This window comes from Vipera berus, assembly GCF_964194415.1.
Source record: "Vipera berus genome assembly, chromosome: 3".
Classification (NCBI taxonomy): Eukaryota; Metazoa; Chordata; class Lepidosauria; order Squamata; family Viperidae; genus Vipera; species Vipera berus.
The window spans coordinates 158,560,429-158,587,435 of record NC_138204.1 but is presented as its reverse complement, the minus strand read 5'-3'; the positions used below and the strand labels follow the sequence as shown (position 1 = coordinate 158,587,435).

Sequence of the window (27,007 nt, the reverse complement as noted above, 5' to 3'; positions counted from 1 at the left end):
TTTTGGTATTTTTGGAGAGAATAGGAATAAATGTGCATTAGAGAATAACATGATTCCATTGATTCACCACGGGTTGAACAACTGGACCCAAATGATGGTTGAAATTTAGTTCTGGGCTGTCCCATAGAGAAGAATCAAATAGATCTTGTGGTATTCAACAACTTTGTATGAAGAGATAGTTTTCAAATGGCCATATGACAGGAAGCTTTTCAAAATAATTTCAACTTGATCTGAACAGGATTGTTCATTGGAACAACTCCCAAGGTGTTTGTGTTCAGTGTGCAAGAATCTTCAATTAGTAAGTAAAACAAAATGGATAGTTTCAAGCCTGAAGAAACCTCCTTTGGCAATGGTTCACATGAACAGAATCCAGAGATTCTTGTGGGCAAACAGCAGTTAAATGAGCAGCAGCTAGAAATGTCGTTAAAATCTTGAATTAATTTACCAAAGCACTGCATCCAGTATATTTTTTTCCTTACATTTTAAAAGGGAAAAGGAGAAGCTGGATTCAACAGAGAGGAGAATCACTTAGGATAAAAAGGAACCCAGTAACAAAACTCTATGACAAAAGGTTTAAAGGATTGGGTAGGTCCAGTTTGCAAAAGGAAGATGAAGGGAAGATATCGTAGCAGTTTACAGACGTCTAGAATGCTGCCACATGCGAGAATACAGCTATTCAGTTTGTGACTGAGGCCAGAACAATGTCCAAAGGGGTGAATTATAAGAAATGAGATTTGGGTTGAATATTAAGATGAATTCCCTAATATAAAGCAATGAAACACTTTTCCTAGAATCTATCATTTGGATCTTTTCAAACAGAGCCAAATGGCCATCTGTCAGGGATGCTTCACTGGATTCCTGCACTGAGCTGGGAGTTGAGTACAATCCCTGCAACTTTCCTTCCAATTCATACATTCAGTAATTCTATCATTCTAGTCAGTCTAGGCTTGAAGTCAATATGTGAATCATTAACAATGGAGGTGTCATAAATATAAATGTCTTTTTCTTAAATGGAATAAGTGTTAGCCCTTAATAATCATCCACCTGAAAATTACAAAGCAGATATGGCATAATCCAGTAATAAAATGGCTGAGATGTATTTCTCACAAGAAGATTTTAAAAAATCTTTTATTATTCCATAAATCTTCTGCAATTTTATAAATATGATGGGCAAAGAAATGTTGCCAGTTTGGATGATTAGATGGAAAAAGAAAAGCAAAATATCTTTATAGTATCTTTTGAAGAGTAGCATGCACATACACACACACACACACACAGGGATCACAGAGAGAAGTATCCTGAAACAACAGTATATGAATTAATACAGAATTCAGATGCTAATGTCATCCTTTAAACTTCACTGTTTTTGTTATTTGAGAAACTTTAGTAATATGTATTGATTAAAATAGTTCAATAAAGCTACCATGGAAATTAACGGATGAACATTTCTAAAGATATAATCACATTTATACTTTCAGCAAGCATATTTCTTGGAGCTTGACCCAATTCAAGGGCCAATCTCATTAGGATGAATGACGCTTAATTCCCAATAATTATGCTTAGGTTGGAAGCTTTAGCTACAGTGATTTAAAATGAATTTATCTGTAGAAAATGAAGCTCATATTTAAATGTTTTCTGCAACCAAATTCAATGTTGCATTTGTTGTACCTTTTACATAACCAATACAAGAGCTGTATTAGGAGGTTTCTCATCTGCAGATGTTTGCACTGAAAACACAAAGGCTAAAAAAAAAAGGATGTGGCTGGAGCGAAATGATAAGAGAGTGAGTCTTATGCATCTGTAAACAGTTATTGATTCTACTGAACTCCCAATTTCTAACCCAATGCCTTAACCACTATACCAAATGGCTCCACTATCCTACACCTCTACATTAAACTTACAATGATCTAGACCTCACCCAGTCCTTCATGTCTTTTAATGGTACACCCATCACTGTGGTAATGGACTTCATCTTGAGGGGTCCTTGGTGCTCTGAGTTTGGCTGTTTTCTTTCAGATGTTTCATTAACCAAACTGTTAAGTCCGGATTGACGAGCAGAGACAGCGAGGCTTAGCAAGGAATATTTATTGAACTCACATATGTCAACTAACAATGGTTAAACACTACCTTACAGGGAGTGCAGAATTATTAGGCAAGTTGTATTTTTGAGGATTAATTTTATTATTGAACAACAACCATGTTCTCAATGAACCCAAAAAACTCATTAATATCAAAGCTGAATATTTTTGGAAGTAGTTTTTAGTTTGTTTTTAGTTATAGCTATTTTAGGGGGATATCTGTGTGTGCAGGTGACTATTACTGTGCATAATTATTAGGCAACTTAACAAAAAACAAATATATACCCATTTCAATTATTTATTTTTACCAGTGAAACCAATATAACATCTCAACATTCACAAATATACCGTATATACTTGAGTATAAGCCGAATTTTTCAGCCCACTTTTTGGGCTGAAAAATTCCACTTCGGCTTATACTCCAGTCAACAAAAAAACTTACCGAGGACTTGTGCGCGGCCGAGGCTTTGGTGCTTCCGGGATCGCGCGCACCTCTCCCAAGCCACCGCCGTCCGAGACCTGCCGAAGTTTGGGGAGGTTTGGGGAGGTGCGCGCGCACCTCCCCAAACCTCCCCAAACGTCGGCAGGTCTCCGTTCCTCCGCGCCCTGCCTGCCTGCTTCTTTCCGCAGCGGAAAGAAGCAGGCAGGCAGGGCGCGGAGGAACGGAGACCTGCCGACGTTTGGGGAGGTTTGGGCGCCTCCCCAAACCTCCCCAAACGTCGGCAGGTCTCAGTTCCTCCTGCCGACGTTTGGGGAGGTTTGGGCGCCTCCCCAAACCTCCCCAGGTCTCCGTTCCTCCGCGCAGACCTGCCGACGTTTGGGGAGGTTTGGACGCCTCCCCAAACCTCCCCAAACGTCGGCAGGTCTCCGTTCCTCCTGCCGACGTTTGGGGAGGTTTGGGCACCTCCCCAAACCTCCCCAGGTCTCCGTTCCTCCGCGCAGACCTGCCGACGTTTGGGGAGGTTTGGGCGCCTCCCCAAACCTCCCCAGGTCTCCGTTCCTCCTGCCGACGTTTGGGGAGGTTTGGGCGCCTCCCCAGGTCTCCGTTCCTCCGCGCAGACCTGCCGACGTTTGGGGAGGTTTGGGCGCCTCCCCAAACCTCCCCAAACGTCGGCAGGTCTCCGTTCCTCCTGCCGACGTTTGGGGAGGTTTGGGCGCCTCCCCAAACCTCCCCAGGTCTCCGTTCCTCCGCGCAGACCTGCCGACGTTTGGGGAGGTTTGGGCGCCTCCCCAAACCTCCCCAAACGTCGGCAGGTCTCCGTTCCTCCTGCTGACGTTTGGGGAGGTTTGGGCACCTCCCCAAACCTCCCCAGGTCTCCGTTCCTCCGCACAGACCTGCCGACGTTTGGGGAGGTTTGGGCGCCTCCCCAAACCTCGGCAGGTCTCCGTTCCTCCGCGCAGACCTGCCAACGTTTGGGGAGGTTTGGGCGCCTCCCCAAACCTCGGCAGGTCTCCGTTCCTCCGCGCAGACCTGCCGACGTTTGGGGAGATTTGGGCGCCTCCCCAAACCTCCCCAGGTCTCCGTTCCTCCGCACAGACCTGCCGACGTTTGGGGAGGTTTGGGCGCCTCCCCAAACCTCCCCAAACGTCGGCAGGTCTCCGTTCCTCCTGCCGACGTTTGGGGAGGTTTGGGCGCCTCCCCAAACCTCCCCAGATCTCCGTTCCTCCGCGCAGACCTGCCGACGTTTGGGGAGGTTTGGGCGCCTCCCCAAACCTCCCCAAACGTCGGCAGGTCTCCGTTCCTCCTGCCGACGTTTGGGGAGGTTTGGGCACCTCCCCAAACCTCCCCAGGTCTCCGTTCCTCCGCGCAGACCTGCCGACGTTTGGGGAGGTTTGGGCGCCTCCCCAAACCTCGGCAGGTCTCCGTTCCTCCGCGCAGACCTGCCGACATTTGGGGAGGTTTGGGCACCTCCCCAAACCTCCCCAGGTCTCCGTTCCTCCGCGCAGACCTGCCGACGTTTGGGGAGGTTTGGGCGCCTCCCCAAACCTCCCCAGATCTCCGTTCCTCCGCGCAGACCTGAAGACGTTTGGGGAGGTTTGGGCGCCTCCCCAAACCTCCCCAAACGTCGGCAGGTCTCCGTTCCCCCTGCCGACGTTTGGGGAGGTTTGGGCACCTCCCCAAACCTCCCCAGGTCTCCGTTCCTCCGCACAGACCTGCTGACGTTTGGGGACGTTTGGGCGCCTCCCCAAACCTCCCCAGGTCTCCGTTCCTCCTGCCGACGTTTGGGGAGGTTTGGGCGCCTCCCCAAACCTCCCCAGGTCTCCGTTCCTCCGCGCAGACCTGCCGACGTTTGGGGAGGTTTGGGCGCCTCCCCAAACCTCCCCAAACGTCGGCAGGTCTGCGCGGAGGAACGGAGACCTGGGGAGGCGCCCAAACCTCCCCAAACGTCGGCAGGAGGAACGGAGACCTGGGGAGGTTTGGGGAGGCGCCCAAACCTCCCCAAACGTCGGCAGGTCTGCGCGGAGGAACGGAGACCTGGGGAGGTTTGGGGAGGCGCCCAAACCTCCCCAAACGTCGGCAGGAGGAACGGAGACCTGCCGACGTTTGGGGAGGTTTGGGGAGGCGCCCAAACCTCCCCAAACGTCGGCAGGTCTGCGCGGAGGAACGGAGACCTGGGGAGGTTTGGGGAGGCGCCCAAACCTCCCCAAACGTCGGCAGGAGGAACGGAGACCTGGGGAGGTTTGGGGAGGCGCCCAAACCTCCCCAAACGTCGGCAGGTCTGCGCGGAGGAACGGAGACCTGGGGAGGTTTGGGGAGGTGCCCAAACCTCCCCAAACGTCGGCAGGAGGAACGGAGACCTGCCGACGTTTGGGGAGGTTTGGGGAGGCGCCCAAACCTCCCCAAACGTCGGCAGGTCTGTGCGGAGGAACGGAGACCTGGGGAGGTTTGGGGAGGCGCCCAAACCTCCCCAAACGTCGGCAGGTCTGCGCGGAGGAACGGAGACCTGCCGACGTTTGGGGAGGTTTGGGGAGGTGCGCGCGCACCTCCCCAAACCTCCCCAAACTTCGGCAGGTCTCCGGACGGCGGCGGCTTGGGAGAGGTGCGCGCGATCCTGGAAGCACCGAAGCCTCGGCCGCGCGCAAGTCCTCGGTAAGCTCCGGGCGGTCACTTGCTTCGCGTCTCCTGAGGGAAGGGGGGGCGACTGGAGCGGGCGTGTTTCCTCGCCTGCTGGGCGCCGCGATTTGCCCGGGGAACGCGCGGGCCCCGAATGGCAGCATGGAGCGAGGAAGCGGACAGCCAGGGCTTCCCTGAGAGCCGCGGCCACACAGGGTATTCCTGTGTAATCAGGCTTGCAAAATGGCGGATCGAGCCTCTGCTGGCGGCAGAGGCTTGCAGAGCGCGGATCCAGCCTCCGCCGGCGGCGGAGGCTTGCAGAACGGCGGATCGGCTTATACTCAAGTCAACAACTTTTCCCAGTTTTTGGGGGTGAAATTGGGGGTCTCGGCTTATACTCGAGTCGGCTTATACTCAAGTATATACGGTACATTTCTGACATTCAAAAACATAACAAAAACAAATCAGTGACCAATATAGCCACCTTTCTTTGCAAGGACACTCAAAAGCCTGCCATCCATGGATTCTGTCAGTGTTTTGATCTGTTCACCATCAACATTGCGTGCAGCAGCAACCACAGCCTCCCAGACACTGTTCAGAGAGGTGTACTGTTTTCCCCCCTTGTAAATCTCACATTTGATGATGGACCACAGGTTCTCAATGGGGTTCAGATCAGGTGAACAAGGAGGCCATGTCATGAGATTTCCTTCTTTTATACCCTTTCTTGCCAGCCACGCTGTGGAGTACTTGGACGCGTGTGATGGAGCATTGTCCTGCATGAAAATCATGTTTTTCTTGAAGGATGCAGACTTCTTCCTGTACCACTGCTTGAAGAAGGTGTCTTCCAGAAACTGGCAGTAGGACTGGGAGTTGAGCTTGACTCCATCCTCAACCCGAAAAGGCCCCACAAGCTCATCTTTGATGATACCAGCCCAAACCAGTACTCCACCTCCACCTTGCTGGCGTCTGAGTCGGACTGGAGCTCTCTGCCCTTTACCAATCCAGCCACGGGCCCATCCATCTGGCCCATCAAGACTCACTCTCATTTCATCAGTCCATAAAACCTTAGAAAAATCAGTCTTGAGATATTTCTTGGCCCAGTCTTGACGTTTCAGCTTGTGTGTCTTGTTCAGTGGTGGTCGTCTTTCAGCCTTTCTTACCTTGGCCATGTCTCTGAGTATTGCACACCTTGTGCTTTTGGGCACTCCAGTGATGTTGCAGCTCTGAAATATGGCCAAACTGGTGGCAAGTGGCATCTTGGCAGCTGCACGCTTGACTTTTCTCAGTTCATGGGCAGTTATTTTGCGCCTTGGTTTCTCCACACGCTTCTTGCGACCCTGTTGACTATTTTGAATGAAACGCTTGATTGTTCGATGATCACGCTTCAGAAGCTTTGCAATTTTAAGAGTGCTGCATCCCTCTGCAAGATATCTCACTATTTTTGACTTTTCTGAGCCTGTCAAGTCCTTCTTTTGACCCATTTTGCCAAAGGAAAGGAAGTTGCCTAATAATTATGCACACCTGATACAGGGTGTTGATGTCATTAGACCACACCCCTTCTCATTACAGAGATGCACATCACCTAATATGCTTAATTGGTAGTAGGCTTTCGAGCCTATACAGCTTGGAGTAAGACAACATGCATAAAGAGGATGATGTGGTCAAAATACTCATTTGCCTAATAATTCTGCACTCCCTGTATATACTAACTGTTATTCAAAACGTAACCAATCCCCAGCCGTGAATCTCCCGCCGAGAAGTAACAGCCAATGGCTGCACTGCGTTTTCCTGCCGAAGGAGAACCCTTCCGTAACTAAGGACACAACACCCCTTCCCCCCTGGATGAAATTTACCATTGGATATAGTCCTTCAAGTACCCAGGAGGCTTATGCTTCCTGACTGGGTATCTGCTGACCATGCTAGCTGCTGAATAGGTTTCAGTTCCACCATTGCCACTTGCCTCTGACCCAGGTGAGTGTATTGGTGTTTCAGATGGTGAATCCCTATCGGGCTGTTGTTGTTGATGCTGTTGTTGGGGTTCACTGGACTGACTGGACGACTCTGTTGGGCTGTCAGGGGACGCAATTTCTGTTTCAGCATTGCGAAACTGGGGGGTTGCTTCAATTGACCTGAATTGTATTTCCCACCCATTACCCCCTGGTGCTGTGTTTACCCTGGCTGGGGAAGGAACAGTGTCTGCTGTGGTGTTCTCACCTACTTTGTTGGCTAGTACACATTCGGGGGCCCTTTTCCTTAACTGATCAATGTGTCTCCTAAGCAGTTGCCTCCCTCCCCCCTCAATTAAATACGACAGTGGTCCAGTTTTGTCAATTACTGCCCCAGGAACCCATTTGTCCCCTTGTCCATAATTCCTAGCCCACACCATATCCCCAATGTTCAGAGACCGGGTTGAAGCGTCCAGCTCTTGTTCAGCAGGTAGCCTGTCAGGGTGCAGCCTGTCCAGTTTTGTTGTTAAACGTCTACCCCACCTCATTTCGGCTGGGCTCTTTCCTGTGGCCGTGCAGGGTGTGGTATGTTGGGCCAACAGGAACTGAGCCAGTCTCTGATGCCAGTTGCCGTGGATGAGTCTTCGAAGGGCGTCCTTGGCTGTTCTGACGTTTCGTTCTGCCAATCCGTTGGAGGAGGGGTGGAAGGGTGCCGATGTCGCATGCCTAATCCAGTTGGCCTTGAGGAAGTCCTGAAATTCATTAGATGTGAATTGGGGCCCATTGTCAGAAACAATCACGTCAGGTAACCCATGAGTGGCAAAGAGTCCTCTTAAGACCTGTATGGTTTTGGCTGATGACATGGACTTAACAGGCACGACCTCCAACCAGCGGGAGTAGCTGTCCACTACTACAAGGAATGTGAGGCCCTGGAATGGGCCAGCGAAGTCAATATGGATCCTAGACCACGGGTTTCTTGCCTCTTCCCATTTATGTACTGTTGTGTGTGCTTGCTCTGGTCTGGATCTCTGGCACTGATAGCACCCCGCAACTTTGACCTCAATGGCGTTGTCCAACCCTGGCCACCATAAATGGCTTCTAGCAAGAGCTTTCATACGCACAATACCTGGGTGCCCTTCATGAAGTTCCCCAATCACTGTGTTCCTATGATACTCTGGAATCACAACTCTGTTTCCCCATAAGATACACCCTAAGTGAGATGACAATTCATCCTTCCTTCTAAAGTATGGTGTGAACTTGGGGTCAGGATTTTTGTTGGGCCATCCCCCTTGTACCCATGCTGCTATCCTGCTGAGTATGGGGTCTCTTCTGGTAGCTGCTGCAATGTCTCTAGCCGTCAGGGGGCACTCAGGAAGTTCTTGTAGGGACATGATCTGTCCCACAGGTGCAGGGTCTGTGTCACTGTCCACTAATGGTAGCCTGCTGAGGGCATCAGCGTGCCCCATCTCTTTGCCTGGCCTGTGTTTAATTGAGAATGTGTAAGCCGATAGGAAGATTGACCATCTGAGCATCCTTGGAGACATAATTTGTGGTGTTTGTCTATCAGTAGTGAATAATCCTAGCAGGGGTTTATGGTCAGTGTAAATGGTGAAGTCCCTACCGTACAGGTAATCGTGGAACTTTTTTACGCCTGCCACGATGGCCAATGCTTCCCGGTCAATCTGTGCATAATTCCGTTCTGCCTTTGTTAAGGTTCGGGAATAGTAAGCTATAGGCCTTTGTTGACCCAGATCATCCATGTGACTGATGACAGCTCCCACGCCATAAGGGGAGGCATCACAGGCTAAGAATATGGGTTTATTTTCTATAAAGTGAGTGACAGTGGAGTTGCTGGACAATATGTCTTTTAGTGTTTGAAAACTGGTCCTGTGTTTTTTTTTGCCACTGCCACGGGGTCTTCCTATCTAAGAGTCTGTGTAGGGGCTCAGCTATAGCTGCTTTGTGAGGCAGGAATGTGTGATAAAAATTAATCAAGCCAAGGAAGGCTTGTAATTCCGCCTTGTTCTTAGGTTTTGGAGCTAATTTAATTGCTCTAATTTTTCCTTCTGTTGGGTGGATGCCCTGGGCATCAATCCTGAACCCTAAGAATTCTGTTGAATTTACCCCTATGCAACACTTATCTTTTTTTAATTTCAACCCTGCCTCTCTAAATTTTCCCAGTACCTGTTCTAGCCTCTCAGCTAGGATGTCCTCAGTTTTTCCAGCGATGAGGATATCGTCAAAGTAAGGGCATACACCTGGAATGCCCTTCAAGGTCCTCTCCATCACCTCCTGGAAGATGCCTGGAGCTGCAGCTATCCCGAACTGAAGTCTGTGAACGCGGAACGCCCCCTTGTGGGTAACTATCGTTTGAGCCTCGGCGGCTTCCTTAGATACAGTAAGTTGCAAGTACGCCTGCGCCAAGTCAAGCTTGGCGAAAATGGCGCCGTCCTGGATCGTCGCGAGGACCTGCTTCACCGTCGGGACCGGGTAAGCGTGTTTTTTCATTGCGAGGTTTAGGGTGGCCTTATAGTCGGCACAGATCCTCACATCCCCGTTCGGTTTCAGGGGTGTGACGATCGGTGTCTCCCAAAGACCCCCTTCAACTGGTTCTAAAACGCCCTGGCCTACTAGCTTATCTAGTTCGGCCTCGATTTTCTGTTTAAGGGCGAAAGGCACCCTCCGGGCCTTAAGCCTAACGGGCCTGACTGCTGGGTCTAAATTAAAGTTAATGGGGGGTCCTTTGTACCTCCCTAGTGACCCATCAAATACATCTGCGAAGTTATCGCAGACGGATTTGAGGGTCTTCCTTTGTATAGAGTTAATTCCCCCAACCCAGATGCCCAAGGCCGAGAACCAATTAAGGCCTATAAGGCTAGTTCTCTGGCCTTCAGTGACTAGAACAGTTAATACTCCACTAAACCCCTTGTATTTAACCTTAATGCTAGCCTCTCCCACTAATTCTATAGGTGTTTTTTGGAAATCAGCTAGTTGTAGTTCGGTGGGTTTAAGGGGAATTCTATGGCCACTTCTCCTTTCTATGTAACTCAGGGTGTCCCTTGAAATTATTGATACAGAGGCCCCTGAGTCCACTTCCATCTTGCAAGGAATGCCTTGCATTTGGACTTCTATCCTCAATTTAGGCCTCAATATGTGGTTGATTCTTGGGGTGTAATTAAATTTAGGGTTTCCCACGTGGTTGACCCTCGCCCCAGCCCCCGGGTTGGAAGTGCGCGCCTCTAGTCTAGGGACTTCTCTACCACTCCGATCGGGGGTTACCTCACCTGTGGGCCAAACATCGAGCTCGTGGAGACGGTTGTCGCGCGGTCAGCTTCGGCAGATGGCCTGGATGTGGCCCGTTTTTCCGCAGCCTCGACATTTTGCATTTCTGAATCTGCATGTCGAGCGTTGATGGTTTCCCCCGCAGCTTCCACACTTCGTTTCTGGGTCGCGAGGTCTGTTTGGAATGTCCCTCTGGGGTCGTTGGTACGCGGGCGGTTGCTGTCTTCTGCTTTGGTCGGGTCCGTCGGTGCGTGATGGTCTCGGCGCCATCTTTCCGAACTTTCGGGTGATCTCCGCAATATCAGCTTCCCACTGGTAATCCACCTCCCCACCGTCCACATGGCTCTCAAGGTTTACTTCGGCTGAGGCAGCCATGCTGTTGCAGGGGGGGTCGCGTCTGCCGGTAGATTCGTATGTTAGAAGCTCATCTAGAACTTCTTGGAGGTTGCCAGTAGGTTTTGAGATGATACGGTTTTGCAATTGTTCGTCACGAAGTCCCAAAACCACTCTGTCCCTAATACGAATCTCCAGATTGTCGTATTTGCAGCGCAGGGCTGCTTCTCTGACCGCCGCCACAAACTGTTGAATAGATTCACCCGGCTGTTGGTTCCGCTTCTCGAATATCCGCCGCCAAAACAGCTCCGACCTTTTAGGGGTGAAATGGACCTTCAGCTTGGCCAACAGGTCAGCGTACGATACGCTGGAGACTGGCAGGGGTTGGCACAGGCCTACGGCTACCCGGTAAACCGGTGTGCCGCTGATTGTTAGGAGAGCCGCCGCCTTTTTCCTGTCCTCCGTGATCCCATTGACCAGCATGAACCCCTCGACTTGACCGACATACTCCTCCCAGTCTTCGGGGTAATTAGGGTCGAACTCCTTCAGAGACCCCACTTGCGCCATCCTTTAGGTCTACTCGCTTGCTGCTCAGTTGACTGTGGTTCAAATTTTCCGCTTTTCACCCGGTCGGTTGTTTTTTGTTGTTGTTTTTTTTTTCTTTTCCCCCGGCTCCTTCGCTGATCTGCCGTCAGATCCCACCTTCGTCGCCACTGTTAAGTCCGGATTGACGAGCAGAGACAGCGAGGCTTAGCAAGGAATATTTATTGAACTCACATATGTCAACTGACTAACAACGGTTAAACACTACCTTATATACTAACTGTTATTCAAAACGTAACCAATCCCCAGCCGTGAATCTCCCACCGAGAAGTAACAGCCAATGGCTGCACTGGGTTTTCCCGCCGAAGGAGAACCCTTCCGTAACTAACGACACAACACAAACTAGGTAACATCATTTGAGTAATGAAATATCTGCAATAAAACAATCAAGTTCAGAGAGCATCAAGGACCCCTCATTTCAACACTGAGCTACAAATATTCTCCTTTATTGAAGCTGTCCTTTTCTCATATTTCTGTCTCATCTTTCGCAGCATTATAACCTTCTCTAGAGACCTAATTGTTCACATAAGGTATACAAAGTGGCATAGTTTGAGTCTGATTGTGTGTGCCACTAATGATTTGTGGATCGGTCTGCTGAATGATCCATTGGTTTCCTTTCTTTAGCTGTCAATGCTATTCTCCACAGCAGAGTTAAGTTCCACATATTGTTGCATCTATCTTTCTCAGTGTATTAACTTATTTCTCTAGAATTTATTGAGATATTGTTTTATAAGCTTTATAGTTTTATATGTTCTACTATTGCTAACCCCATTTTTATATTTAATATGATACCTATTACAGTAAAAATTAATGTACAGGTTGTATCCTATGTGGACATTTGGGAAGAATTAAGAATAATCTTAGAATTATATGAATGTTGCCCAGCAGACTATCAGTGTTTGCTATAGTTTGCTATTATTCCCTTTTTTGAATAATGTTGGAAGTATATGTTATTCCTAACATAGCAACTTGTCTTTTTTCAACAGGAAAGTAGAAACATGTTCTCAAGTCTCTTGCATCTTTACATTTAATGATAAATTTATACTGCTGCAGATATTCTCATGCAGTACTGTTGCTATAAGCAGTAAGGATTTTTTTTCTGCAAACTTGCTTGGGAAGCAGCCTAGAACAAAAGATCATAGATATCACTTCTGCATCATCAGCACCCTTCCAAATATGAAATAGAACAGAAATATACCCTTGGGACATTTGTAAAGATGCAAAATGAGTGTTACACAAGCTATCATAGATCTACAGAAACATTTCCTCTAATTACACCAATATGTTACTATTGATTAATTAAGATTATGTAATTAAGGACAAATAACCTGTTCTTAGCCTTTTTTTTCTTATTAATTTCTAATCTGCCAACAACCAAAGTTGTATCAGCAATTACAAAACAGTTTAAAACAGCAAAAATAATGGCATAATGCATCTTTTTGCTTTTCTAAATGGAATTATAGGTAAAAGAATGATCTTTTTTTTAAAAAAAGATCTCTGCTCTCTGATGTATTTGATGTATTCTACAACTCATAAAAGCAAAACCACATCCACTTATCAAATATCTAAGCAATTCTGCATATAAACTATTATGACAGAAATATGTCAATAGGAGAATCCCAAAACAGATGTGAATAAAAATGAACGAGTTTATATCCTGCAAGCAGTTAATCCAATAATCCTAAACAAATATCAGCTTTGGAAATGCAAATCAAAACAAAGTAAAGCAAATTATTTAAATACCCAATATGCAATAACAAGCCTAAGAAGTAAATGCATGATATCTGCATCTAGCTCCACATGCACATGGAATAATTTCAATAATCACTGCACTTAGAAATATTAACAGTTTCATTATGCATTCTCATGTAAAATTAGCACGGGGTTATTCTTAAACCACATATGCAGGTTCTTTTCTGCAATATAACCTAAATTACATTTTTTTTAATTTACTGAATTTCAGCTGTTTCCCAGGTTCACGATCAACATTCTTCTGAGAATTCCAACAACTGCAACTGCAGTATTATTCAGAAACTTATACTAAAAAAGGTCACTTTTTTCTACTATCCAATTTTTTTCTAATCATCCAAACCAAAAACACAAGTACATTTTTTTCTGTTTCATGGAAAAAGTCTGTACAGCTAGTCCTTGACTTATTTATTTATTTTATTTATTTAGTTATATTTATATACCGCCCTATTCCCTGAGGACTCAGGGCGGTTTACAGGGAATTAAAAATCCAAAATACAAAAATTAAGAACCAAATTAAAAAATATTAAATTGACCCTGTACTCAATTAAAAAGAACCCCAAATTAAAAATTTCTCCTCAGTCTGGGCCCGAGAGCTCGAAGAGCCAGGTCTTCAGGCCCCGGCGGAATGATCGGAGGTCGGGGGCAGTTCTCAGCTCCACCGGCAGCTGGTTCCAGAGGGCAGGCGCTCCCACCGAGAAGGCCCTATCCCTGGGTGTCACCCGCCGGCAATCTCTTACCGGCGGGACCCTGAGCAGACCCTCCCTATGGGAGCGCACTGGGCGAAGGGCGTTTGATGCCGGCAGAAGGTGTTCCCTCAGATATCCCGGACCCAGGCCATGTAGGGCTTTATAGGTGATAACCAGCACCTTGAATTTCACCCGGAGGGCAACCGGAAGCCAATGCAGCTCACGGAGTAGAGGTGTTACATGGGAGTATCGGGAAACCCCCATTACAACTCGCGCGGCCGCATTCTGCACCAGTTGAAGCCTCCGAGTGGTCTTCAAGGGCAGCCCCATGTAGAGAGCGTTACAGTAGTCCAGACGGGAGGTCACAAGCGCGTGAGTAACTGTGCGTAGGGCGTCTCGGTCCAGATAGGGACGCAACTGGCGCACCAGGCGAACCTGAGCAAAAGCCCCCCTGGTCACGGCTCCTATATGGTCTTCGAAATTGAGCCGTGAATCCAGGAGGACGCCCAAGTTGCGAGCCCTATCGACGGGGGGTAACACCTCACCCCCCATCATTAAGGATGGAATAACTTGGTTAACCCGAGATGCCGATATGCACAGCCACTCAGTCTTGGCGGGATTGAGACGAAGCCTGTTTCTCCCCATCCAGACCCGAACCGCCTCCAGGCACCGGGACATCACGGAGAGGGCATCACTGGGTTGGTTCGGGGTGGAAAGAAAAAGTTGGGTATCATCAGCATACTGATGATACCCCACCCCAAAACCACGAATGATCTCGCCCAGCGGCTTCATATAGATGTTGAACAGGAGAGGCGAGAGAACCGACCCCTGAGGAACTCCACAAATGAGAGACCTCGGGGCGGATCTCTGCCCTCCTGTCAACACCGACTGCGAGCGGCCCTGGAGGTAGGAGGAGAACCACCGTAGAATGGTGCCTCCCACTCCCAGCCCCCTGAGACGCCGCAGTAGGATACCATGGTCAATGGTATCGAACGCCGCTGAGAGATCTAATAGGACCAGGACAGAGGAGCAACCCCTGTCCCTAGCCCTCCAGAGATCATTCACCAGCGCGACCAATGCCGTCTCCGTGCTGTGTCCGGGCCTGAAGCCCGATTGGTACGGGTCCAGATAATCAGTTTCCTCCAGGAACAGAGGGAGCTGATGCGCCACCACACTCTCAACAACCTTCGCCAGAAAGCGAAGGTTGGAGACTGGACGGTAGTTGTTTAAAACAGCCGGGTCCAAAGCAGGCTTCTTGAGAAGGGGTCTCACCACCGCCTCCTTCAAGGCGGCAGGAAAGACACCCTCCTTCAAGGAAGCAGTTATTACTGCATGGAACCAGCCTCGTGTTCCTTCCCGAGCCGCATAAGCTAGCCAGGAGGGGCACGGATCCAACAAACAGGTGGTGGTGCTCAGTCTCCCCATGATCCTGTCCACATCATCAGGGGAAACAGGGTCGAACTCATTCCAGATAACGTGCTCAAGACCGCCTGATTCCTCCACATTAGACTCTGCCCAGTCAGAGTCCAAGCCGGTCCGGATCCGAGCGATTTTGTCCGCCAGATGATGACTAAACTCCTCGGCTCGTCCCTGCAAGGGATCCTCTCTGACCTCCTGATTAAGGAGGGAGCGAGTCACCCTAAACAGGGCGGCCAGGCGATTATCTGCGGACGCGATAAGGGCGGCAAAGTAGTTAGACTTCGCCGTCCTTATCGCCGCAAGATAAGACCTTATAAAGGTTCTTAACTGCAATCGGTCGGATTCGGATCGGCTGGATCTCCAACCGCTCTCTAGACCTCGTCTCCGCCGCTTCATCTCCCGGAGCTCCACAGAGAACCATGGGGCCCAACGGGATCTGCGTCGGGTCAGAGGTTGCATGGGTACAACGCAGTCGAGTGCCCTGGTGGCTGCCGTTTCCCAGGCCTCCACCAGGGCATCGACTGGGCTGTGGGTAAGGGTGATAGGTATAGGCCCAAGCGCCTTCTGGAACCGATCTGGGTCCATTAGGCGCCTGGGGCGGAACCACCTGGTAGGCGGGGGATGGCATGACGGAAAACCAGCCTCAGGAGGTGATGATCTGACCATGACAGAGGGGTGATGGATGGAGAACCCCCTCCCAGATCATCCAACCACTGTCCAGACAGGAACACCAGGTCGAGAGTGTGACCCCCCTCATGAGTCGGGCCCTCAATAACCTGGGTCAGGCCCATGGCTGTCATGGAAGCCATGAACTCCCGAGCTAACTCCGACGACCCTCCCAGTGATGGCAGGTTGAAGTCACCCAGGACTATAAGCCTGGGGAACTCCACCGCCAACCCTGAGAGGGTGTCGAGCAGCTCGGGCAGGGCTGTTGCCACACAGCTGGGCGCCAGGTATGTAAGCAACAAGCCCAACTGAACCCGAGGACCACACCTCAAGAGGAGGGATTCACTCCCGGCCATCTGGACAATGGTGGCCTCCCGGGGACACAAAGTCTCCCGAATAACCACTGCCACCCCACCACCCCTGCCCTGAGCCCGTGGCTGGTGCAGCACCCGGAAACCCGGCGGGCATAACTCAGTGAGAGGCACCCCTCCCTCCGAGCCCAGCCAAGTTTCCGTGATGCATGCTAGATCCGCACATTCTTCCTCGATCCGATCACGGATGAGGGGAGCTTTATTAACTACGGATCTAGCGTTAAAATAGACCAGCCTGAGCTCAGGGGCCTGATCACCCTCATCCCCGGGTAAGAGGGTGCTAACCGGAGGGTCGGAGCGCGCCACTGCTCGAAGATAGCGGGGGCGCGATCCCAGATGTTGATATGACCCTCCGCGCAAACACCAGCTGCCATACCCTATCGCCGTGGGGATTCGATGCCCCACCCCCACATTCCCAGCGCCAGCAGCCACCTCCCCCGACCCCGTCCCGTCAGGACCTCTAACAGGTCCAGACTGAGTGCCGGTTACAGGTTCCCTCCCCACCCCCCTCCCTCCCCCTCCCTAACCTCTTAAAATAACCGGCTAAAAATCTGATCAGGGGCCTCTTAGCGCGTCTTAACTCGAGGCCCCTATCCAAGCCCAACCACCTCTCGGAGTCCAAAAGCTTGGGCCCGTCATTAAGGGGAGTATGGAAACAGGCGACAGGTCGCGCCCATGAGGCAGGAACCGCCCTAAGGGCATACAAGTCCGCTTCGGAATAACGATGGATCATATAGCGCTCGAATAGTCTCTTGGGGCCGATGTTGTAAATATGGCCAAAGGATTGTTCGTTGATGGTACAAAGATGGAAAAAGAAGAGGTCCAGTGGGCATATCTCTCAATCTGCAGAGCCATCTCAGCTCTCACCTGAGATGGAATTCCAAGGGACAACCTCAGCCGTCCTCTCACTCCGGCTGAGGAGTCTAACTGGAGCAGAGAGAGAAAAGGGGAGTCCTAAGCCAGGCCGACCCCAACTGGTCTCCCACACCAGTGAGGTGGTCGCTGACCAGTCCAAAACCGTCCTCCCACCACTTATGACTATTCATTCAGTGATCATTCAAAATTATCATGGTGTTGAAAAAAAATGGACTTATGACGTATGTCTAACATTATGGCTATTGCAGTGTCCCTGTGATTACTTCAATTTCCTCCCCCCATCACCTGTGTCCCTTTTGGCCTTCTGCTGCACTGTCTTGCTGAGGGGCAAGAAGCCTCAGAACTGCACAAGCTTTGGGGCTACTTGCTATAATATGGTCTATATGGGCTGCACTAAGAAACATTCAGAAGCTTCAACTTGTCTAAAACGTGGCCGTATGGGGAGTTTTTAGGTGTTCCATAATACACTTATATAATACTACTGTTCTACAAGATGCATTGGCATCCAGTGAACTAGATGAAATTCATGGTGCTGGTTTTCATCTGTAGAATCCTACATAGCACAGGGCCAGGTAATTTACAGGACTGCAAGTCTCCAATTGTTTCTGCTTACCCAACCAAAACCAACAGGATGGGCATATTCCAAGTCCATTAATCAATGCCAAGTTCTGGGACCTAAAAGCAATGTCTTCTCTGTTGTGATGTCAGCCCTAGAAATCTACTAACGACCTGGTTGTTCCTTCAAACATTTGGAGCAGTTAGATTAGTTAGATTAGTTTATGGTTGTTGCTATGTTTACTGACTGTACAATGCAATAATTCTTTGGACATGTTATATTGATTATGGTTGAAATGTTTTAATTAACTGAGTTATTCTACTGTTTTCTGGTTTTAGTTTTTAATTTACTGCCCAGAGACATTATAACAAAATGGGTGGCTATAGAACATAACTTAAATAAAAATCAATCAATTTATTAATTAATACAAATAGAAGGCTCAATGCTAGACAATTATTTTTATTCAAAGGAACATGACCATGACCTAAAGTGATTAACTATGAAACGTTTTGGATAAAAATAATAAATGAATTGCTGTTCCTCCAAACTTCTATACCGGATTCCAAAATGCAAGGCAGATACCCTAGTATGCTCACTGCATGCACAAAGAAGATAACAACAACTATTGTTAGCCTGGTTTCTTATAAGGTATGATATCTGATATAATGGTAAGATAATGGTCCTTTACAGAAGTCATCTGAACTCATGATCAAGAAAGTAGAATGAATAATCCTGCCTTATCTGCCTTTCAAAAATTAGCTAAAACTGTTTTAAGTTATTTTTTTTAAAAAAAGTATAAAATGCAGAAGATGGGAATATAGAGATACATGTTTTCTTTTTAAAAAAATTCTGCAAGCTACTTTTGTCTTGACTCATTATCTTTTTACATACAGAATGTATGCACACACAAAAAGGCAGAATATATGTTTATGTTCATACCATTTCCTAGAAATTATTCCTCCCACCTTCTGGCTCCTTGTGTGCCACACAGTCTTTCTGATTTCGAAGACAGACAGTACATTGTTGTCATTCATATCAATGAAGCCAAATGCAAACACAGATGGTTTCCACCAGTGAATAGAACTGAATTTAATAATGTGCCATCTGAGGCCACAGACTTATAGATTCCAAGAAGAGAAAACCAAGATAAAAAGAAATCTGATTATTCCAGATGAATCAAAGTGATCAGCTTAAAGCACAGCTTACTCTGTCTGGCCCTCTGTCTGCTGCACTACAAAATAAATTCACTGTAGAAAACAGCTCTGAGCAACAAATGCCCTCAAACCATTTATTTAGGAGTTAAGAGAAAACACCATTAAGTAGGAACTTACTGAATAATTTCTAAACACCTCACCAATGGGCCATTCCCCCACCAAATGTGGGAAAACTGAATCAGCTTTATCATCCCTCCAATATTTCAAGTGGTACCTTTTTTTAGAAAATTACAAAAGTGAAAGGTATGCCATATGTACCATGTCATGAAATTCTGCTCCAAGTTAATCCATCATGCCTACTATTATCATCAAAGTCATAATCTGTTTCTCTAAATTTTTTACAAAGGAAAAGGAGGCGATTCAGGAATGTACAGGGTCAGTACTTCAATTCCTATTCTGGAAGAGCAACGTATCATACTTCTTTCCATTCTTTCACATACACACAATAAAAGACAGTTTCTTTAGGAAACCCGTATGCTTACAACATAGAAATACACGCTCGTACAATAATCAGTGAAAACACCTCAAATCAAGCTGTTTGTACAATTTAACTACGGATAATCTGATTCATATTATGGCTGCTTGGGCTGTCAAAAGAAATAGTTTCCCTATTGTAACTATACCAATCAGACCAAACTCCTGGAATACAGCAACCAATTTTGGTCACCATACTACAGAAAAGATGTTGAGACCTTGGAAAAAGTTCCGAGAAGAGCAACTTTAGCCTGGAGACTAAAACATACGAAGAACGGCTGCAGGACGTGGATTTGGCTAGTCTAAAGAAAAGAAGAAATAGGGGTGGCATGATAACAGCATTCGAGTATTTGAGGGGCTGCCACAAAGAAGAGGGGGTCAAACTATTCTCCAAAACACCAGAGGGCAAGACAAGAAACAATGGTTGGAAACTGATCAAAGAGAGAAGCAACCTGGAACTAAGGAGAAACTTCTTGATAGTGAGGACAATTAACCAGTGGAACAGCTTGCCTCCAGAAATCATGGGTGCTCCATCACTGGAAATTTTTAAGAAGAGACTGGACAGTCACTTTCTGAAATGGTATCTGTTCTCCTGCTTGAGCAGGGGGCTGGACTGGAAGATCTCCAAGGTCCCTTCCAGCTCTATTGTATTCTTATTATGTTGGTTGCAGAAACTGAAAACCATTGTACAAAATACTACCTGTGTTTCCTCGAAAATAAGACCAGGTCTTATATTATTTTTTGCTCCAAAAGATGCATTAGGGCTTATTTTTCCAGTTAGGTCTTATTTGGGGGGAAATACAGTACTAAATGAGTCCGTCTGGCTGACGATCTTACCTGGGGATTATTTTTGAGGTAGGGCTTATATTACGAGCATCCTGAAAAATTATGCTAGGGCTTATTTTTTTGGTTGGGTCTTATTTTGGGGGAAGCACGATACATCAAGTAGGCTTATGTAAAGTGAGTTTTATTTGTTCCAACAAAGCAATATAGGCCATGGAGGCACAATTGTTTGTTTTACCAAAGAAAAGAAACCACCTGAATTAGGCCACTCAAGACAGCTAATGACATATATCACGGATGCCCAGCCTTAATAGTGTTCAGCATGTGCCAAGGGTACTCTATGCTTTCTTTAGCCTTGTTCCATATTGTGAATTCTGAAGAGAAGGCTGAATAGAGTTCCAACACAGAACAGGGAGAGAAAAATGCATTATTCCTCTTAGAAATGAAAGGATAATGTTGCTTCATGAAACAGATTTAAAAGGGTTGAAGGTTCAGTTCACCGAAAGGAAGCACTCTTTCAAAGTTTCATTCAGCCTTACCGTCAGATATCAGCCCTTGGAATAGTAACATATAGGCACTACAATTTTTAAAAAAATGGAGAAAACAAGCTTGGAGGAATTCAAATGTTTCCCATGCATGGGAAAGCAAAATAAATAAATAAATAAATAAAGTTATTGGAGCTAATTAGGAAAAAATAAAGTATCCTATTTCAATCTACATCTGCAGTAACTACCACTGTAATTATTTGCTACTGTAGTTATAAGTGTACCATGTACAGAATATAGAATCAGTTAAGCTTCTCACCTACAAACACCCACCTTTACTAATTCTTGTCTTAGAATTATGGGAATTAAAATCCAAGCCAACTGTGAAAGATCACAATGATTATGACTCACTATATTATATCAAATGAGGTTGGTCAGGACTACTTCATAATGCAATGAAACTAAGTTTCCTAATACCGAATTTATTTACCAGTAAATCTTATTGGGAGCCGTTTCCAGAACATTTTATACTTTGAGCATTAATACCAAATGCATAAATTATTTCAACTAAAGCTAATCTAGGCACTCAATACTGCCAAAGTACAGGAATATCTGGCATTCAGAAATTTGGTTGACATTACATATCCTTATTTCACATCAGAAAGATGGAGAGAAAGGGGAGGAGAGGGAGTGAGGGATGTACAAAGGAAAGGAGGGAGAGATTTATTTGTGTAGTGGTGAAGGCACCACCTGGAAACCTAATTCCACCTTAGGGAGAAAGCCAGTTGGGTGATCTTGGGTGTTACTTCTCAGTCTTAGAAAGAAGGCAATTGCAAACGATTCTAAAAATATTGCCAAGGTAACTGAAGAACTTAGTCAAGGAAGGGAAAGATAGAAAGAGAGGTAATAACATGATAATGAAATATAGAATGATACATAATCTGTACTTCATAGCGGTAGATGAAATAAAAAAAACACCTAATGATCATCAAAATTATAGCTTAAATAAGCCTAATGATAACACATGGTTCTACCATGGAAAAGCAATGAATCAAAATTTTATGAAAATAGCATACATTGTCAAAATTATATGTGGTCATCTAACCGCTCCATTTCAGGTTAAATAACACTGTACAAAGAAGTAATAAACAATAAGCCAAATGGATTAAATGAAATATAAACAAACTTAGTTACACCATTAGTATTCATATCTTATTTATCCATACCTTTCTATCCTAGCCAACATCCTTGCTTGTACCGTTCAATATACCAGTTCATACATTCTTTTTCTTCTTTAAACCTCTCAACTCTCACTTTTGAGGATGCCATCAACTCCAACTAGTTATGGATTGTCTATCTTCTATTTCTCTCAATCCTTTCATTTCTCCATCGTATGGTTGTTTGGAAGTTCTGTCGTCATTCTTTCTCTGCATATGACCAAGCTATCTTAACAGACTCGTTTCACACCCATCACTTGCTTTGCATTCAGCATCTATTCATTTTTGACTCAGCTTCTTATTTTGCCACACACGCTGAAGCACACTATTCCTTTTTCTTTCAGTTTATCGTTTTCCCTACTGTATAAAAACAATTAGAGAACAAGGCCTCGATGATGTATAAAATTAGAGAACAAGGCCTCGATGATGTATAAAATTAGATATACATTCAAGTCTGCAATCATCAAATGTCTGATCATCACCAATTTTCCCTATACACTTAACTATAAATACATTTATTTCTTGTTCAGTGTTGAACCATTTACTCAGCATTCCATATATTAAACTATAAATAACACAACTACTCTAAAAGCAAACAAATTTTAATGCTTCTTAATCTGCATCTGCAGCCTTACCATTTTTTAATATTCTCACAGCATTTAGAACTTCCTTCATTTATTTTTTTTCTTAAACATTTGTTCGTAATTTGTTATGGCTCTACCCAGCAATGTACCACTATTGTTCCCTGATAACATATTGCTTTCAGTGTTATTTCAGTTTCATCCAAAATGATTTCACCGTTTTTATTCTTGATTCCATTCACTCTACTGGAGGCTCCTTATTGAGTCCTTTCACCAAATTCCAGAACAATTTTCCTTCTACCAATATTGCTCAGCATTTTCATTGCAGCTTTAAATTTTGGTTCTAGTTCTCTTTAACTACATTCTTTGGAAGTACATTTTTCTTTCTATACACATTTTGCACTATATTTCATTGTCATTTTTGCACCCATCATTTTTCTATCTATGTTTTTTTCCTCATTCATAGTCTTGTCCACTTCATCTTCCAGCAGGAATCCTTCTTCCTACTATTGTGGCAGTCTGTAACTTTTCTTTTATTCTTTTCCAAGTAACTTCTACATTATCTTTTCTTAGGACTGCTTCCACTCATTGTGCTGTGATATTAATCTATTTTTCCTTTGTTCCTTGCAGATTTACACTTTCTCTTATTGCAGTCTACTTTTATTCTAGATTCTTTGACATCTTTTCTTCTTTTAGGTGTCAAATTTATGCAAACATTATTCTGTTAGAAGCTCTCATCTTTGTATCCTTTATTAAGTCTTTAGTCTTTTATCATAAACTAAAATATACCATGCTTTTCAAAGCATTCCTTTTTCATCTGTAGATATCAACCGACAAGGTTTAACCATGTATTTTCCAAGGACACTTTTTCTTAAGCCAATATACACCAAATTATCAGACATTCATTATTGGGCGTCAAAATAGCCTAGTCATTTTTTTTATTATGTATTCTTTTCTCAGTCATTTCAGCTAACAAAAAACACTTTCCCCCTTGTTTCAAATTCATTCAGAGAGTTGTACATTTCTTTTCCCCTCCCCATCCATTTACCCTTAATTTTTTTCCCACTTTTCATTATAACAATTCACTGGAATTTAATATGAAACTAACACCAACCTATGGATTCTACCTTCACTCTCATCCACAATAATTATAGCTATTCATATTGTCTGATATATCTTTTAGTGCTTTTATTCATGGTTAATCACAGTATTTATTAACTCCATCTTTATTCAGCCCTATTGCACCTCTTCTTTTTCTTGGTTTCACAGATAACATATTTTTTTTAAAAAAATCAATAATTTATTACTACCATCTTCTGTGGCATTGATAAAATTGAGGTTTTCAAATTTATGCCTTCTAATAAGACAGAAAGGGTATATACTAATCTTAATGATACCTATGCCTTATACATTAGGGAATACCAGTCATTTTGGCTACAACTGGAATGAAAATCCAGTCTTACCTCTTATGAATAAATCTTTCTAGGCAAGCTACAATCTTTATTCAAGATACTACCATGGAAGCCAGCATATTGATGCTCACAGTTCTTTAACTATACGGAAGATATTGACATACATTCAGAATGGAGCACATCTCATTCCATATAATGAATCTTTTAGAAATCTCTGAAAGCTTCTGCAAGTTACTGCAAAGTTTCATTGCAAACCTGACTGCAGATACTCCTTTTGCTTTCAGAAATAAAATCAGACAATTTGAGGAAAGGCAGAACTGAATGACAGATTATTTCACAGAACTGCTTACTTGAATGTATCCTATGCTTTGGATCTTGGATTCCTCTGGCAAAACAATTTTCAGTTTAAGAGATGTGGAAAAAATCACTAGTTTCTGTTTTTAATAAAAGACAATGTTCAAAAGAAAGACAAACAGCAGGAGCTGAAATCCATTTTTTTAGTAGAATGTTTTCTTGAGATGATATTAAAACAAGCATATTTCCACTTCTTTTGTGGGGAATATTATTTCATTTACCGTACTGAAAACACATTCATATAATTCATTGCATTTATAACTTCCTAGTTGACTGTGATGCTGACAAGATCTACATATACAAAATGAATATGGTATAATGACAAGACCAATACATAGTGGACATTTCAATTGTTTTCCTTCTGCGTGATCCTTCTGGTGGGATCAATTCTCCCAGCATAAAAATGTATATTGCACTCCATCAATGATTACTACCCAGATAAAATCCTAGTACACTTAAACTTGCTTCAATGGACCATGCTTTAACAGGTGTAGGATTCTACGGTCATGTTTTTCATGTGGCTCCCAATTCCACTAAAAGATGTTTAAATTGACAGTCTGGCTTGTTAAATGGACGTTTTACTGCAAACGATGCTTTTTATACCAATTATGTAATTATGTAAATTACTCACATTTGTTTTTAATGGACAACTGGAATAATGGATATCCCCTCCTTTTCAATGGTTCATTATATCGGAATGTTACTGTAGGCGTCTGTTTTGCTTTTCTTTTCTTTTTTTAAAATTCCAGTCACCAGGTCATTCCTTAGCCTAGATAACTATGTCATCTTATACTACTTGCCCAGAATTTGCAACTATCATTGGAAATTTCTACTGTCATGATTCAGCCTGCCTGAATTTCAAATCTAAAATCTTCCCTTGTTCTAGAATTGGCACCACTTAGCCAGTGTAGATACTCTATTGCAGAGAAGAATGAAGCCAACTACAACAAAACACCTCCTTGCTGCAGCAGGGATAGCTCACGGCCTATATATGCCTGTCCTGCAGGGATTAAATGTGAAGCTTTTTCCTCCTGTCTTTCCAAGTTAATGGTTCTTTGGCTGTTGTCTTCAAGGTCATAAAAAAACCCTGAGATTTGTTGACATAATGATCATCACCAACCTAAGAAGTTTGGGACTCATACATAATGCTAGCTTTATTTCTAACATCTGTGCATCCAGGATTTCAAAGTTGTCAGGAATGCTGCAGTTATAAAATCACTTCCTAAATTGGGTTCACAATACTTCCTTTATTATGTTTCATTAGGCAAAGTCTTCAAAAAGACTTTTCCTATAAGGAAAGCTTTGGCTTCTATTTTTGTAGTTTTATTTTGCTTTATTGCTTTATTTATTTTTTTGTCTCACATTATATATCACCATGAGTGGGATGATTTATAACTATATCAGTTAACTAAATAAAATAAATATTTATAAGTAGCCAGTTAACTAAATAAAATCACTCAATATAAATGCAAAGCACAAATTAAATTCTAAAAAAAGATGCATCTATTTTCTGAAGAACAAACATTTTCTTTCCAATTCCAATATATTAAAAAATGGCATTTTAATTTTACTAATTATTGCATCACTTTACAATATTTATAAAGTCTATCATTATAAATACTAAAGTATCTTCCTCTGAAATTAAAATTTACACTTACCAGGTGTGAAATTGTACTGTGCAGAAAATCCTACAGATTCAAGTTCGCCATCCGCAAAAAATTTAATCCACAAGAATCTGCCACTGGATTTTATTTTAGGTGGATTTTGCTGTCCACAGAAACGGCCAATTATTGGAGAAAATCCAAAAGGTCCATCTCGCACTTCAATATGATCAAATTTACACTCCCAAGAAGGCTCTATGGAATATTTCTCGTCAAAATGCAACTCAATACATTGTCTTGGGGCAGCTGAAAAATAAAACAAAGCCCTTCCATAATTTTATGCACTGAAATGTATTTGTTTTCAAATGTGCTGTTTCTAAACTTATGTACCACCGTATTTTATGAGGCTTGAGGTTTTGCTTAGGCAAATAACTTAAGTCTATTCAGAACTATTATTTCTAAGCATAAACAGAAGGCTTTTCAATAATAATATCAGTTGGCTTTCCTGCTAAAATTTTTTATTTATTTTTTGAATTGTTGGATTCTGTATTGTAAGACATGTAAAATGGGTAACAGAATGGCCTGGTTGCTAAAAAATGTGCATAGGCACTCAAGTCTTCCTTTGCTTCTTCTTTTCTTCTGTTTTTTTTTCTTTAAAGAGATTTACAAAGCAAAGAAAATTCTAGCAAAGCACCAATGTTTATGTATATCTGTTTATTTGTAATGGCTGGCCTAAGTAGCAACTACATTCAGCAACATCTATGTGATTAGCTATGTTTATTTTTCTGTTGCAGCAGTAGAGTCCTACAGTTTGTGAATCTTTTAGAACTATCTTTAGTCTTGCTATACTATGACCTTCAGTGTGATATTGAGCCTCATCTTATTCATGCATAAGAAATTCCAGTTAAACAAACAAGACACAAAACTATCTATTAAAGTGTCATGTCTTCACTAAATTTCAAGTAGTTCTAAATGGTCATAAACTCTGTTCCTTTCATGTAAGTATATATTACCACCACAGTACAGCACGGTTTTGTCAAATTCTGCTGAAATTTCCCAACTTACAGAATTTTCAGCATATTTTCTGATTTATTAAACAGCACAGGAATTGAAATCCTGTTCTATGAAGGAAAAGTAGAAGTAATCTTGAAAGAAAACTCAAATACTGGCTCTTTAGCTGTTTTTAAAATTTTGTAGCTCAAATATAGCGGCCTAATGAGCTTGCTTTCACAAATTTGCATGCTTTCATGTTTAACCAAATGG

The 27,007-nt window shown here is 44.3% G+C and overlaps 1 protein-coding gene across 1 annotated transcript in view; it reads right to left on the bottom strand.

The window, feature by feature from the left end:
• Positions 1-27,007, bottom strand: part of LOC308665628 (neuropilin and tolloid-like protein 1) — a gene marked incomplete at both ends in the record, with an annotated part of 104,124 nt that overhangs the window by 61,236 nt on the left and 15,881 nt on the right. The window contains one exon of the mRNA XM_081323706.1: positions 25,802-26,050. Within this exon, the coding sequence (XP_081179832.1) occupies positions 25,802-26,050 (249 nt within the window). The remainder of the gene's footprint in view (positions 1-25,801; positions 26,051-27,007) is intronic.